At 41.9% G+C, this 13,604-nt stretch overlaps 1 protein-coding gene across 1 annotated transcript; it reads right to left on the minus strand.

Annotated features, from left to right (window-relative positions):
- Nucleotides 1-5,602: 5,602 nt before the first annotated feature.
- Nucleotides 5,603-13,556, minus strand: LOC137348799 (probable G-protein coupled receptor 139). The gene is made up of 3 exons (XM_068014043.1): nt 13,487-13,556; nt 7,775-8,681; nt 5,603-5,987 (listed from the first exon to the last, which is right to left on the minus strand). Exons 1-3 carry the CDS (start codon nt 13,554-13,556, stop codon nt 5,603-5,605), a joined length of 1,362 nt encoding a protein of 453 aa, XP_067870144.1.
- Nucleotides 13,557-13,604: the final 48 nt, after the last annotated feature.

Consider the following 13,604-nt stretch of genomic DNA (forward strand, 5'->3'; position numbering starts at 1 on the left):
CTTGCTCTGCATCGGTTTAATGGCATTAAATTATCATAGCTTTGCTTTTTTATTGCATTGAACGCTGCTGCACGGATTGTCACAATTAACATGAGTCCCTTGCTGAAAGAAAGCAGAAAATGCTCAGCAGGTCTGGCAACATCTGCGAAATGAGAAGCATAGTTAATGTTATAGGGTGTTGACCTTTCAGAGATGCAACAAGTCGTAAACAATTGCAGAGGTGGATGTAGGAGACTGAACAAAAATGAAGGGATGTGATAGGTTGCAAGGTAGGTGGGATAAACTGACAAAAGGGATGAAGGTGCAATGCAAAATGTGAGTGGTAAAGGGACAGTTTTTTCTCCCTGCTGTTCAAACTGGCACAAGAATCACTTCTGATCAACTAATCATAACTGTACTTTCAACGAAGCCCAAAAATTCTAATGGCCTCCACTGGGCTGTACGTTTCGATAATTGTATGCTTCTCAATGCAGTTGCTACTATGTCACAGTCATTCTACCATCTTACAACCCATTATATCGAAATGCACTTTCTTGCCTTGCGTCCAGCTGTTTTGAAGTTAATGCACTGAGCAAGTACAGCGAGGAGTTTTCTTGTCATTTCTATAGCGAGATTTGGAATCTGACTTGTTGAATGACAGTTTAACTAGTGTCAACGATCAAATGTTGATCCTTGTGGCGTCAAAACAGTCACTGTTATCATCACCCTGTTATATATCTTCTTGAATGGCATCTTTCTTATTCGTTCATGGGATGTCGGCATCTCTGGCTTGGCTAGAATGTATTGCCCATCCCTAGTTGCCCTCGAGAAGGTAGTGGTGACCGACTTCTTGAACCACTGCAGTCCATGGGGGTACACCCACAGTGATGTTAGGAAGGGAGTTCTAGGTTTTTGACCCAGCGACAGTGAACAAATGGCGATACATTTCCGAGTCAGGATGGTGACTTGGAGGGAAACTTACGGGTGCTGGTTTTCACATGCGTCTGCCGTTCTTGTTCTTCTAGATGGTGGAGGTCGCGGATTTGGAAGGTGCTGCAGAAAAGACACTTGGTTACTTGCTGCAGTACGTCTTGCAAATGGTACTGTGCGCTGGTGATGCAGAAAATGAACGCATAAGGCGGTGGATGGGGTGCCGATCAACCAGGCTGTTTTATCCTGTATGGCGTCGAGTTTCCTGAATGTTGTTGGAGCTGCACTCATCTATGTAAGTGGAGAGTAGTCGCAATCCTGACTTGTGTCTTGAAGATGGCAGACAGGCTTGGAGAGTCAGGAAGTGAATTACTTGCTACAGAATTCCCAGCCTCTGGCCTGCTGTTGTAACCACGGTACATATATGACTGGTCCATTTAAATTTCCGGTCCGGATGTTGATGGTGGGGAATTCAACGATGGGAATGCCAATGAACGTCAAAAGAAGATGGTTAGATTCTTTCTTGTTGGAGATAGTCATCGCTTGGTACTTGTGTGGCACGAATGTTACTGGCCATTTATCAGCCCAAGCTTGCATGTTGTCCAGGTCTTGCTGCGTATGGACATGGGCTGCTTCAGTATCTGAGGAGTTATGAATGGTGCTGAACATTGTGCAATCATCGACGAACATCCCCACTTCTGAGTTTATGTAGAAGGATGGTCATTGATGAAGCAGCAGAAGATGGTTGGGCCGAGGGCACAACCTTTAGGAAGTCTTGCAGTGATGTCCTGGAGCTCAGATTATTGACCTCCAATAAACACATTCATCTTCTTTTGTGCTAGGTATGACACCAACAAACTTCACAAAAGTTGTGTGTCTTAGCTCTTCTTTTGTCACATTGAAACCTGGTGCCAAAATATGTACAATTTCGAGGCTAATCAATATGTACAAGATTGGAAGGAGAGTGTGACTCTACACAACGGGGAAGTGGGAACAACTCCTGTGTGTTCATGCATTCAGTGGTTGGAACAAGGATGAAAGATGAGACTCCCGTGCCTATTTATCCTATTACCTGCAAAATCCATCATTTCCCAATGTCCAGCATCATTCGTTCCTACCTCCTGCTTTCCAAGGAACACTGGGATTCATGAATACTGTGTTTGCATCAAGCAGATAATTCACCTGGGCGCTGGGGGAGCAAAGGGAGCTGGAGGAAAAGCAGTGACTGAAGGAAAAGGAAATCCTATATGAATTTCATGTGTGCTGGTGCTTTTATTGATGTATGACAACAGTGGGTTACCTTGCACTTTTCATAGGAGCCACATTGATTAAGCTTGTGCGACTTTGAAAATGAAACTTGTATGTACTCCGTTTGTAGTAGTATTTCATCTCACTGTTAATCTCATATGCATCCCTACAGCGCTCGGTGCTGTTACTAGATGAACAAGTTCTTTGGGTTATAAATAAACATGTCACTTTGGACAAGAAACTTGTTTGCAGCGAAAGTGGCCTGAAGTGAAGAAATGGCAATAGCAGCGTTGGTCAGCTATGTTGTAGCGATGCACGGCATGTTCCCTGGTGCTCTAGTGTTTGAGAGTTGACATATTCATTGCTGCGACCTGGGACTGAATACCGGTCAGTAGTTAAACTTACTTGTTGCTGTACACCTGTCCCAACTAACATGAAATCTTTGCTGAATAAATCAAAGAAAAAAAATGGTCAGAAAGTCTGGAGGCATCTTTGGAGTGAAAAACAGACTTAAACTTCGAAATAAGCGCTACTGACCATAACTGGAAAAGGCAGACATGTAACAAATCGAAAACAAGTAAAGAGGCAGAGTTAGGGGACTGAAAGAACAAAAAGGAAGGGCTGTGATAGGTTGCAACCCATGAGGGACAAACTGAGAAAAGAGATGCTGGTGCAAGGCAAAACGTGGATGCCAATGGAGCACATTATGCTACCTGCCATTTAAACTGGCATAAATATTGCTCCTGATCAAAGAAGCACAATTGCTGTTTGAATGATGCACGCTGGGATGAATGGCCTCCTTCTTTTTCCTATAATAAATGGTAATCATAACCATTCTTGTCGCCTTCACATCTATTCAATGGTTTTGCAACGCATTAAGACAAATACAGCCAGCTACAGGAGAAATGCTGTGGACAACAGATGTACCTCTACGTTGCTTTTATTGATCTCACCAAAGCCTTTGACCTCGTCAGCAGAAGTGGTGCTTCAGACTACTGGAAAAGATTGGATGGCCCATAAAATCTGGGAAATTCCAAATTTGTGATGAATTCATTTCCTTCAGTCGATGTAGTGGTAAACACTTTGAATATTGTATGGGCATTCCCTGGTTTCGACGGGGGAGAGTAGAGCACATGCTATGCCTATTTTTTATGTTTAAAAAAAGAAAGTTTGGAAAAGTGATCCTGGCAAAGACAGACTAGTGAATTAGATGACAGCTGCGGGCACAGTTATGGAAACCCAAGCCAGGATGGTGTGTGGCTTGGAGGGTAACTTGCCCAGGTCTTGCTTGCATTTCTACACAGACTTCTTCAGCATCGGAGGAGTCACGAATGGGGTTGAACATTGTTCAATCACTCGTGAACATCCCCAATTCTGACCTTATGATTGAAGGAAGATCATTGATGATGCAGCTGAAGATGGTTCCGCCTTGGACACTACCCTGAATTGTCTGATCGATAGACCTCAAAGGCTGGGAAAATGTAGCCGGGGGTTCCACAGAAATCTGTTTGAAACCTCTTTATTTTAATAGTGTGTTAAATGGTAGGAAACGAGGTATCAGAAGAGAATGACTACATTTGCAGGTGAAACAAAGCTGATGCGGGTTGTGGACTGCAAAGCTGAAGAGAATAAGCTACAGGAGAGTTAAACAACTTAACAATCGAGCAAAAAAGCGATGTATGATATTCAGTGCAGAGAAATGCAAAGTACATCACATGGAGAGAAGAAATCCAAAAAGGGTATATCACTTAACTGAAAATAAATTAATTTGTATGGAAAATGAAGGAGATCTGTCATTTCTAATTGGCAATAAATTGAAGTAATCGCAACAATGAGCAAAGCAAATTAATTGTAGAGATGCATAAAAAGATCCATATAAGGTCGACTTCGTGAGGTAATCCTTCCATTTTATAATTCATTGGAGCAACCTCACTTAGATTGTTGTGTACATTCTGGACACCGCAGGATGTCGCAACTATTGAACAGGCATTGAAGAGTGTACCCAAAATGATGACGGGGATTGTTAGATTGGATTGTAAGGAAAGATTATGAAAATTCAGCATGTTCTCAATGGAACAAGGAAGTTCAATGGGCAATTTTCTTTCTGTTCTCCGGCTAGGAAAGGGACTAGATGATGTAGAGCTTGACAAGCTTACCAGAACAGTAGAACCAAAGGTCACAGGCTGCAATGAAGGCGTAAATTCAAAGCCAATCTGCTGAAACAATAACTGAGCAGTCTATCTATGGAGCAGGCTTCTTAGAGATACAGTGGAAGCAGTGAGTATTGATTCCTACAATGCCAATTAGACTCTCGACAAGTTGGATTTTCCCTACCTCGTATCTTCATCTGTTGTAGACTAGTTGATAGAGATTGATTCCTGTGACTGGCCAAGAACTGCATTATCATTATATCATGGGACTGCCAGGGTGGTAGAAGGTAAACTAGATTGCTCTGTACAGTCTATAGTGAAGGTAATACAATTATTTAATTTGGTAAGTCTCCTTTTTATAATTTGGGTGTTTATTGTTGTATCTCTTTAACATCCCTTCCATAAGCAATGATGCTAAATTCCAGACCTTCACGTTGTCACGAGAATGCTTGCTACCCACCAAAGCCATAACGGGAAGCAATGATGCTGGCATTGATGAAGTTTGGAAGTCACTAAGCTCAATCATCTATGAAGCAGCAGAAGCATCGTTTGGTAAAGATGGAACCCGCAACAACATTTGAAACCTACTCAGCTGAGATGATATCTGTCATTGATGCATGAAACAAACCCTACATGAGGCACAACATAAACCCAACAGCTAAGGCACTCCACGACCTGAAAGTGGCCAAGTCACCTATGCAAAAGAAAGGGAGATACTATGCAAACAAACACTGGATCAATTTATTTAAGGGATCCAAACTTCACGTGACAAAGCCTAGGAATTATGTACGAAGGTATCAAGAGGGCGCTTGGCCCTGTCATCACCAAAGTTGCTGCTCTGAAGTCAGCAGATGTTGAAATTACCCACTGACGATAGTAAAATAGATGTCGCACTGGGCTGAACACTACTGTGAGCTGTACTCTTGTGAATCGGACATCTTCCAATCTGTACGTGATGCTCTCCCTCAGCTTCCTGTCATGGATGAGTTAGATGAGTAACCCTCATCACTGGAGCTCGAGAAGGCTGTAGGCCACCTAGCGGACAGAAGGGCACCAGGAAAGGACAAAATTTCAGCCTAACTGCTCAGCACGGAAAGGCCCATCGATTTCTACACCTTTATGCCCCTTCTACTTCTCTGCTGGAAAGTATACTGTATTCCACATGGGGATACTGATGCTAAAATCATCACATTGTACAAAAACAAAGGCGACAGAGGAGACTGCAACAACTACAAGGGCATCTCACTCCTTCACATCATGGGGAAGGCCTTTGCTAGGGTCATACTTAAATGGCTCTATTCATTGCAGACATAGTATTCCCGGAAGAACAATGCAGTTTCTGTGCTGGCAGATCTACTGTGGATATAATCTTCTCCATACACCAATTCCAAGAGAAGTGTAGGGAACAGAGTATACCCCTTCATCTTACTTTCATAGATCTTACTGAGGCATTCGAAACTGTCAGCAGAGCAGGGCTCTACAAGATTTTTGGGGGAAAATGCTGGCCACCAAAGCTCCTCAGTCTCATCCGCTCCTTCCATGACAACATGCACTACATAGTACAGTTTAATGGCTTCACTTCTTAAATTTTCAAAGTGAAGAATGGAGTGAAACAGGGTTGTGCCCGAGCCCCCACTCTGTTTGGCACTTTCTTCTCCATGCTCCTGACCTTCGCCTTCCCTGCAGATATGGAAAAAGTCTACTTGCACACAAGGTCAAACAGCAAGCTTTAAGTTCCATCAAGGCTGAAAGTGAAGGGAAAATAAACACATCACATCCTCATCAGAGAACTCCTGTACGCTGATGATGCTGCGCTAATCGCTCACATAAAGACTCAGCTCAAAGACTCATGCATTGTCTCTCCCTTGCCTGTAACTTGTTTTCCTGACTATAAGCATCAAAAATCTGTGTTTATGGGACAAGGTGTTACATCTCCAACCATGATCACACTAAATACAACCCACCAGAAGTGGTTAGCAAATTTCTTGGGTCACAATATCATAGAACTAATACACCTATACACAAATAGGGAAACGCTACCACCTTTGACTGACTTGTGAAATGTTCTTTGGATAACAACAAGCTGGAACGTAGGACCAAGCTAATGATTTATCAGACCTGTGTTCTCAGCACCTTGCTGAATGGCTGTGAAACATGGGCGATTACAGCTACCAGGAAAAGAAGCTCAATCATTTCCAATTTCACTGTCTGCGGTACATTATAGATATATCCTGGCAAGACAAAATAACAAATGCAGCAGTCCTTTCAAAGGCAGAGTTCCCAAATGCATTAGTTTCAGTGGATTGGACACATCGACAGGTTGCAAGACGGTTCGATTCCCAAGGACCTTCTTAATGATGAGATAGATGGAGCCAGAAGACCAGTTTGGCGCTCATTTCTCCACTTCAGGGATACTTGCAAGCATGATATGAAGGCCCGAAATTTCGACTATCGCACCTGGGAGTCCCTGGCTGGCGACATAGGGAAATGGAGACACATCCTGCGGGCTTGCGTGAACTACCATGATCACAAGTGGCTGCAGCTGTTTGGCAACGGATGCCAACACTGAAAACAACGACTCACAGCCTCACTTTGCAGGTTCACGTGCAGCACTTGTGGCAGAATCTGTCTCTCAAGGATTGGCCTTGACAGCCATCAGTAAAGCTGCACCAAGAGAAGACACCCCACCTAAATGGATTGTTTGTTCCGTGTCCATCATCTTTTGTCGATGGCAGGATGCCAACCCAAGCCTTTAAAAAGTGAACACTTCTGTTAGATTAATTTAATTTTGTTTGATGGTACTGAGATGTCTTCATAATTGGTCAGTTAAAAGAGCAGAATGTGGATTAGATGGTGTTAGATGGTCCTTTTTCTCTAGCAATTCCTCTGTTTCTATGTTTATAGACACAGGAGTGTGCCTGTGGTGCTGTGCCCAGTGAGAGGAGAGCAGTTCATAGGGACAGTGCCTAATCCCATTTCAGAGCATACCTTCCGAAGAAGGGTCACTGACCCGAAACGTTAACTCTGCTTCTCTTTCCACAGATGCTGCCAGACCTGCTGAATGATTCCAGCATTTCTTATTTTAATTTCAGAGCATACCTTACTCATAAGACCCATGCCATACCCTACAGAAATATTGATGTCCTTTCATTAAAAATGTTAAAATATATATTCAATAACAGAACCGAAGTCGGACTGTGTGTCTGCAACATGAATGCAGATATACTTCAGGGGCCTCAGGGCTGTGATAAAGTACCGGGTCAGACTCAGCACGAGGAATAGAACTGAAAACTAACTTAACACAGGTTACAACACTGAATTGTGCGCCGATTCTGTGCTTCTTATACATTCCAAAATTCAACAGTTGGTAAGGATCTCATTGCGAGGGAAGCCCGCGAAGGACAAGAAAAAGAAGAAAAAATGATTGAATATCGTGTGAAATTCATGATGGATTTCATTATTTTCACCATTTAAACAATTTAACAATTAGGCTCAGTGGATATTTCACCCCATTCTTTAACTCATCTCTGAATTTACTTTGGGTTCCTGCATAAATAAACGGGTTGATGCAGGAACTCAAAAGCTGAAGCATAATTCCGCTTTCATCCAGAATAAAATTTGATTCATTGAAATTGGATCCGGAGAAATAACTAAAGCTCGCAATTCGGACGTAGAGGAAAGTAATTAGAAGTAACAAATATAACAGGATGAAACTGCCCGAGATACAGAAGAGTAAAACGATGGATTTTCTCCGCTTTTCCATCTCTGGGTCACTCTGATTCTCTCCATTGCTTTGGGCTCGGAATCTCCTGCGCGCTTTACTGGTAATTAGAATATGTCTGACAGTCAGAGCATTGAGTAGTAAAATTACAATGAATGGGAGACAAGGGGTTAAAATGTGGTGAATCCAGTCATATGTGGTCCATGCTGGTGATGTATAAAATATTAATTTGATACTGCAGATCCAGGGTATATTGTTAATTATGTACAAAGGTTCATATATAAAATAGAGGAAGGTATTTTTTGAGCAGCTCAGTACACAGACCGTTCCGATAACACGAGCCGCCATCTTCTCATTGCAATATTTTATTTTCGACTTCTGGCAACAAATAGCCATAAATCGATCAAAGGTGAAAGCGACCGTTAACCAAACAGAACTGTCTATGGATGCATAGTTCAGGGCAACACGGAGACTACATACTGGTGTGATGTTCAGGACACTGAACGGGAAATAAATACTAGCAATCCTGTTTAATATCACAGCGGTGATAATGACCAGGAGATCCGTTACCGCCATGGACACCATGTAGTAAGTGATACATCTGGAGAGACCACATCTTCCTCGGGACAGGATCACAATCACTGCCAAGTTAGCTGCAACAGAGAGAGAGAGACTGAGAGAAAGAATAAAATAGCATGGGCATGAGCAAGGGATAACAGAAAGGTTACTGGTGAGACTTCAAATAAAATCAACCGTTTTATCGTATTCTATCCAGGATTTACAGCTTTGGCCATGCGATCTTCATTGTAAACTACTGCTTAGCCTAAATACACTTGTTTCTGCATTTAAAATTAATCATCCACATTAAACATAAGACAGGACAAAGAAATTGGGATGTAAAATAATACAATGAAATATAACGGAGAACAAGAAGGCATCAGAAACACATCGAAACCAACATGGGAACATGAAACAGACAAGAAAAACAACATCACTAATATATTAAAGAAAATATTGAACAAGATAGATAAAACAAAGTACACAATAAAAGTAGAAACTAACAGGAAATCTGCAAACTGGCACTGAAAACGGATTATATCCCACTGAGGACCTAAATCACCCTCATCTAATGAATTAGGAACATAGGAACATCGGAACAGAAGTAGGCCATTTGATACGTCGAGCCTATTTCGGTATTCAACTCGATCATGGCTGATCTTCTACCTCAACGCCATTTTTCAGCACTATCTCCACATTCCTTGATATCTTGAATATCTAGAAATCTATCGATCTCCGTCTTGAACACACTCAATGACTGAACATCAACAGTCCTCTGAGGTAGAGGAGTCCAAAGTTTCACCACCCTCTGAATGAGGAAATTCCTACTCATTTCAGTTCAAATGGCCTCCCCCTAATTCGGAGACTGCACTCCCTGGTTCTAGACCCCGCAACCAGCGTAAACGTTCTTCCTGCATCTTCCTTGTCAAGTCCTGTAGGAATTTTGCATGCTTCAAAGAAATCACCATTCATTCTTCTAAACTCCAGAGAATACAGGCCCAGTCGTCTCAATCCCTCCTCATAGGACAATCCCACCATCCCAGGAATCAGTTTGGTGAACCTTCATTGCTCTCCCTCTAGGGAAAGTAGGTATAGGTAAGGAACTGTAAAATGATTTACTGTTTAAAAAAATCGACCTTCAACTTGCTCCTCAAGCAGAGAGATGTGAGCAGTTAATAAGCGTTTTCTGAATTTGTGGAGGGGATGTTGCAAGGACACAGTAATAACTTCAACCACTAGTCATTTGGGCACTTAGCTGTCGATCTGAACCACCAGAATTGACATGTTATGAAGTTTCATTTGAAGAAAGGTCCCTCCTACAATGCAGCACTTCCTCAGCATTGATGAACCCAATCCTATGGTGGATCTTGAAATTGAAACATTTTGACTCAGATGCGAGTGATGACGTTAGTTATGAGGACTCACATAACTTGGAGAAAATTGAGCACAGGAAAAGTCCCGGATATTGCCAAGGGCTTTTAGCAGAAGGAAAATCAGGACTCAACAGCAGTCACTGTAGAATTGTCAGTAGCAGCTAATGTGTCACAGGAGAAGCACTGAGATTTAAAGACTGGAAAGCAGAAACACTGCTCTGTGAGTTTCGGCTAAGTACTGATGCATTCATAAAACGGCCACTTGTTATATTGCTCGCATTTCTGTCGCCAACTGGATGCCTAAAATGTACCTTCAATAAAGTTAATCATAAATAAAAGTCGAAAAATTTTAATAGTGGAATAATTTCCATCAGCCATTCATTTGTGAAAATCTGGCAACCACTGTCAATGTCAATAACATGATAGAACTCCATATACATCATGATAACACTCATTCACATTTAAAGTATCAATAGCACAATAGAACTATATGTACATCACCGTAACAGTGTAATAATTCACCCACAGTAACTGTGTCAATAACATAACAGAACAACACAACAAAAACGAAATACTTAAAATAGTTTTGTTGCTAGAAATCTGAAATAACAACAGAATGTGCTGGAAATATTCAGCTGGTCAGGCAGCATGCGTGGAGAGAAAAACATAGGCAATGTTTCAAGTCTGTGCTGTTCCGTATTTCCACCCGTACTGATTCTACTTCATGATCTTCTGAGGCCAGATCGCTTCTTATTAATGCCCTTGTGCCATCCTTTACAATTAGGGCTACTCCTCCTCCTTTGGCATTCTGTCTGTCTCTCCGAAATATTTTGTACCCTGGGATATTAATTTCCCAACCATGTTCTCTTTGTAACCGTATCTCGGTATTGGCAATTAGATCTATAAGCATTTATGTCTATTCAGGCCATTGTTTCATCTATCTTATTACAGATGCTTCGTGTATTCAGATCCAAGAACTTTAATTTAATTTTGTGTACCTCTATTATTTGCCAATGTGCAATTTTTGGGAAATTCTTTGTCCCTTCCTGTACCATTCTGTTGGGAGTTAAATGTATCACTATCCTGCTCCGATGTCCTGACCTCTCCCTTTGGGTATCTAAATTTCCCTTTAGCCAAACTCTCCTCGCCACCTCCCCGTTAGTTTAAAGCCCTGTCCACAGCCCTGGACACTGGATCCAGCCCCGTTCAAGTGAAGCCCATGTCAAAAGAATAACTGCCTCTTCCTTGAGTCCGGATGCGAGTGCCTCAAGAATCACAACCCCTTTTTCCCATATCATTCTTTGAGCCACGTGGTTAGTTCTGTAATATGATGACCTTGTGCCAATTTGCGCGTGGTTCAGGTAACATAGAAAAAACATCGAAACATAGAAATTAGCAGCAGGAGTAGGCCATTCGGCCCTTCGGGCCTGCTCCACCATTCAAAAAAGATCATGGCTGATTGTCTAATTCAGTACTCTCTTCCCACTTTCTTCCCATATTGCTTGATCCCTTTGGCTTTAAGAAATGTATCTATTTCCTAATATCTATCTCAAAGTGCAACAATCTGGAGATGATTACTTTTGATGTTCTGCATTTTAGAATGGACCCTAACTCATCGAATTTTCTAAACAGAACATCATTTCTGGTTCTACCAATATCATTGGTCCCCACATGGACCACGACAACTGGATCCACCCCCTCCCGCTCCAGGTTCCTCTCCAGCTGCAAGGAGATGTCCTGGACCTTAGCACCGGGCAGGCAAAACAGCCATCAGAGCTCCCGGCCATGGCTACAGAGAGCAGTATCTATCCCCCTGAATATGCTGTCTCCTATCACTACCACATTTCTCTTCATTCGCCCCACTGGAATGGCATCTTTCACCATTGTGCCATCGTCAGTCTGCTCATCCACCTTGCTGTCCTTCTCTTCGTCCACACAAGTAGCAAGGACCTCATACTTGTTCGACAAGGTCAGAGGCTGAGGCGCCTCCATCACTACACGTTGATTCCCCCTACCTTCCCCACTCACAGTCACACCCTCCTTTCCTTGACCATTGGCCATCTCTAGTGGCCTCCCTGCTCTAAGGATTGTGACTGCCTTCTGGAACAAAGTGTTCAGGTAACTCTCCCCCTCCTTGATGCTCCGCAATATCTTCAACTCTGTCTCCAGCTCACCAATTCTGAGCTGAATTTGTGCAAGCTGCTGACATTTACTGCAGACATGGCTGCCCGGGATTGCACTGTATTACACAGATTCCCACATGCTGCAGTTGTGGCACACCATCAGCCTCTGTGCAACCTTATTTTTTAATTAGTCAATTAGTTAATAATTCAAGCTGAAGTAATGGGAAGTTGCACTCACCTACATTGGAGTCAAAGGGAGAAGACTCATCTACTGCTGGAGATTGCAAAAGATAGGAAAAGGCACCCCTCTTTTCCCCTCTGCACTAAATTAATACGTCCACCAAATTTCCAAATTCACCCTGGCAAATGTCTCTTCACTTTGTCCCCTCACTGCGTACAGCTAGGAAACTGATCTGTTTTATATTAGGGTTATAATGACTCACTAGCTAGCTTAGTTTTCTTCTACAACACCGATTAAACCTAAATATTTCCAACTGATTGACTGATAACTGCCACTTCTGGCTGTTTCTTGTTTAACAAGGCTATTTACCTAACCCACAAATATAAAGCCTGACTCTTAATCTAAAATCAAACAGGAAAAAACTTACCAGCTGCTCCAAATTTACTAGTTCAATCTGGCAAATGTCTCACTCGGGCAACTGTTTCCTCTCAAATGCGTCCCCTCTCCCATAGTAACTGTGTCAATAATGCAATAGAACTACACTTACACTGTGTAAACAATATGATAATTCACCCACAATAACACTGTCAATAACACAATAGAACTTCATTTACACTGTGATAGTGATGATAATTCACCCACAGTAGCACTGACAGTAATCCAATACAACTAAAGTTACACTGTGAAACTGTGAATGAGTTGGAGGGACTAAATTATACAATTATAGAGGAGAAATTATACCTTCAAAGTGAAAAGTATGGATTCAAACGGGGAAAAAAATTCCAGAAACCTGAGGCAACCATACCAGTAAAAAGAGAAATGAAAGAAAAATGCAGCAGATGCTGGGAATCTGAAATAATAACAAAAAGTGTTGAAAATACACAGCAGGTCGGTTAGAATTTATGGACAGAGAGGCAGAGTTAACGTTTCAGTTCTGTGTCCTTTCATAAGACAGCATTAAAAGGCGAGAAATTATATCAGTAAATTGAAGAAATTATATTGTTACAATGTTGAATAAAGACTGCTAAAGTGTAAAACGAAACTATAATATAGAAGACATTATATTAAATAGTGGGAAGGAAGCTTCCTATTAAATGGGAGAAATTATTCCATTAAAGGGTAAAAAGAATGTCAGTACCGTGGAGAAGAGCTATTGCTAAATGAAAGCAATGATACAGCTCACCAATATTTCTCATAACTTCTAGCAAACTACAATATTTTACCTGGAACCCCGATAACAGCAAGGATTGGATAGTAAATGGCAAATACCAGACCTTTTGGTGCAACGTGCATTTCGATCAGAGACTCTGAGCACGATCCACAATATAGTCAAATATTGTC

Source organism: Heterodontus francisci, chromosome 34 (assembly GCF_036365525.1).
Source record: "Heterodontus francisci isolate sHetFra1 chromosome 34, sHetFra1.hap1, whole genome shotgun sequence".
NCBI lineage: Eukaryota > Metazoa > Chordata > Chondrichthyes > Heterodontiformes > Heterodontidae > Heterodontus > Heterodontus francisci.

What these genes read in the sequence shown, in the direction of transcription:
- LOC137348799 (XM_068014043.1), bottom strand. Translation starts at nt 13,556, where the DNA reads ATGCACGTTGCACCAAAAGGTCTGGTATTTGCCATTTACTATCCAATC. An exon ending in TGCTGTTATCGGGGTTCCAG is followed by an intron (nt 8,682 to 13,486) that starts GTAAAATATTGT and finishes TCTCTGTTGCAG; the next exon opens with CTAACTTGGCAGTGATTGTG. An exon ending in ATTGTTAAATTGTTTAAATG is followed by an intron (nt 5,988 to 7,774) that starts GTGAAAATAATG and finishes CCATATCTGCAG; the next exon opens with GGAAGGCGAAGGTCAGGAGC.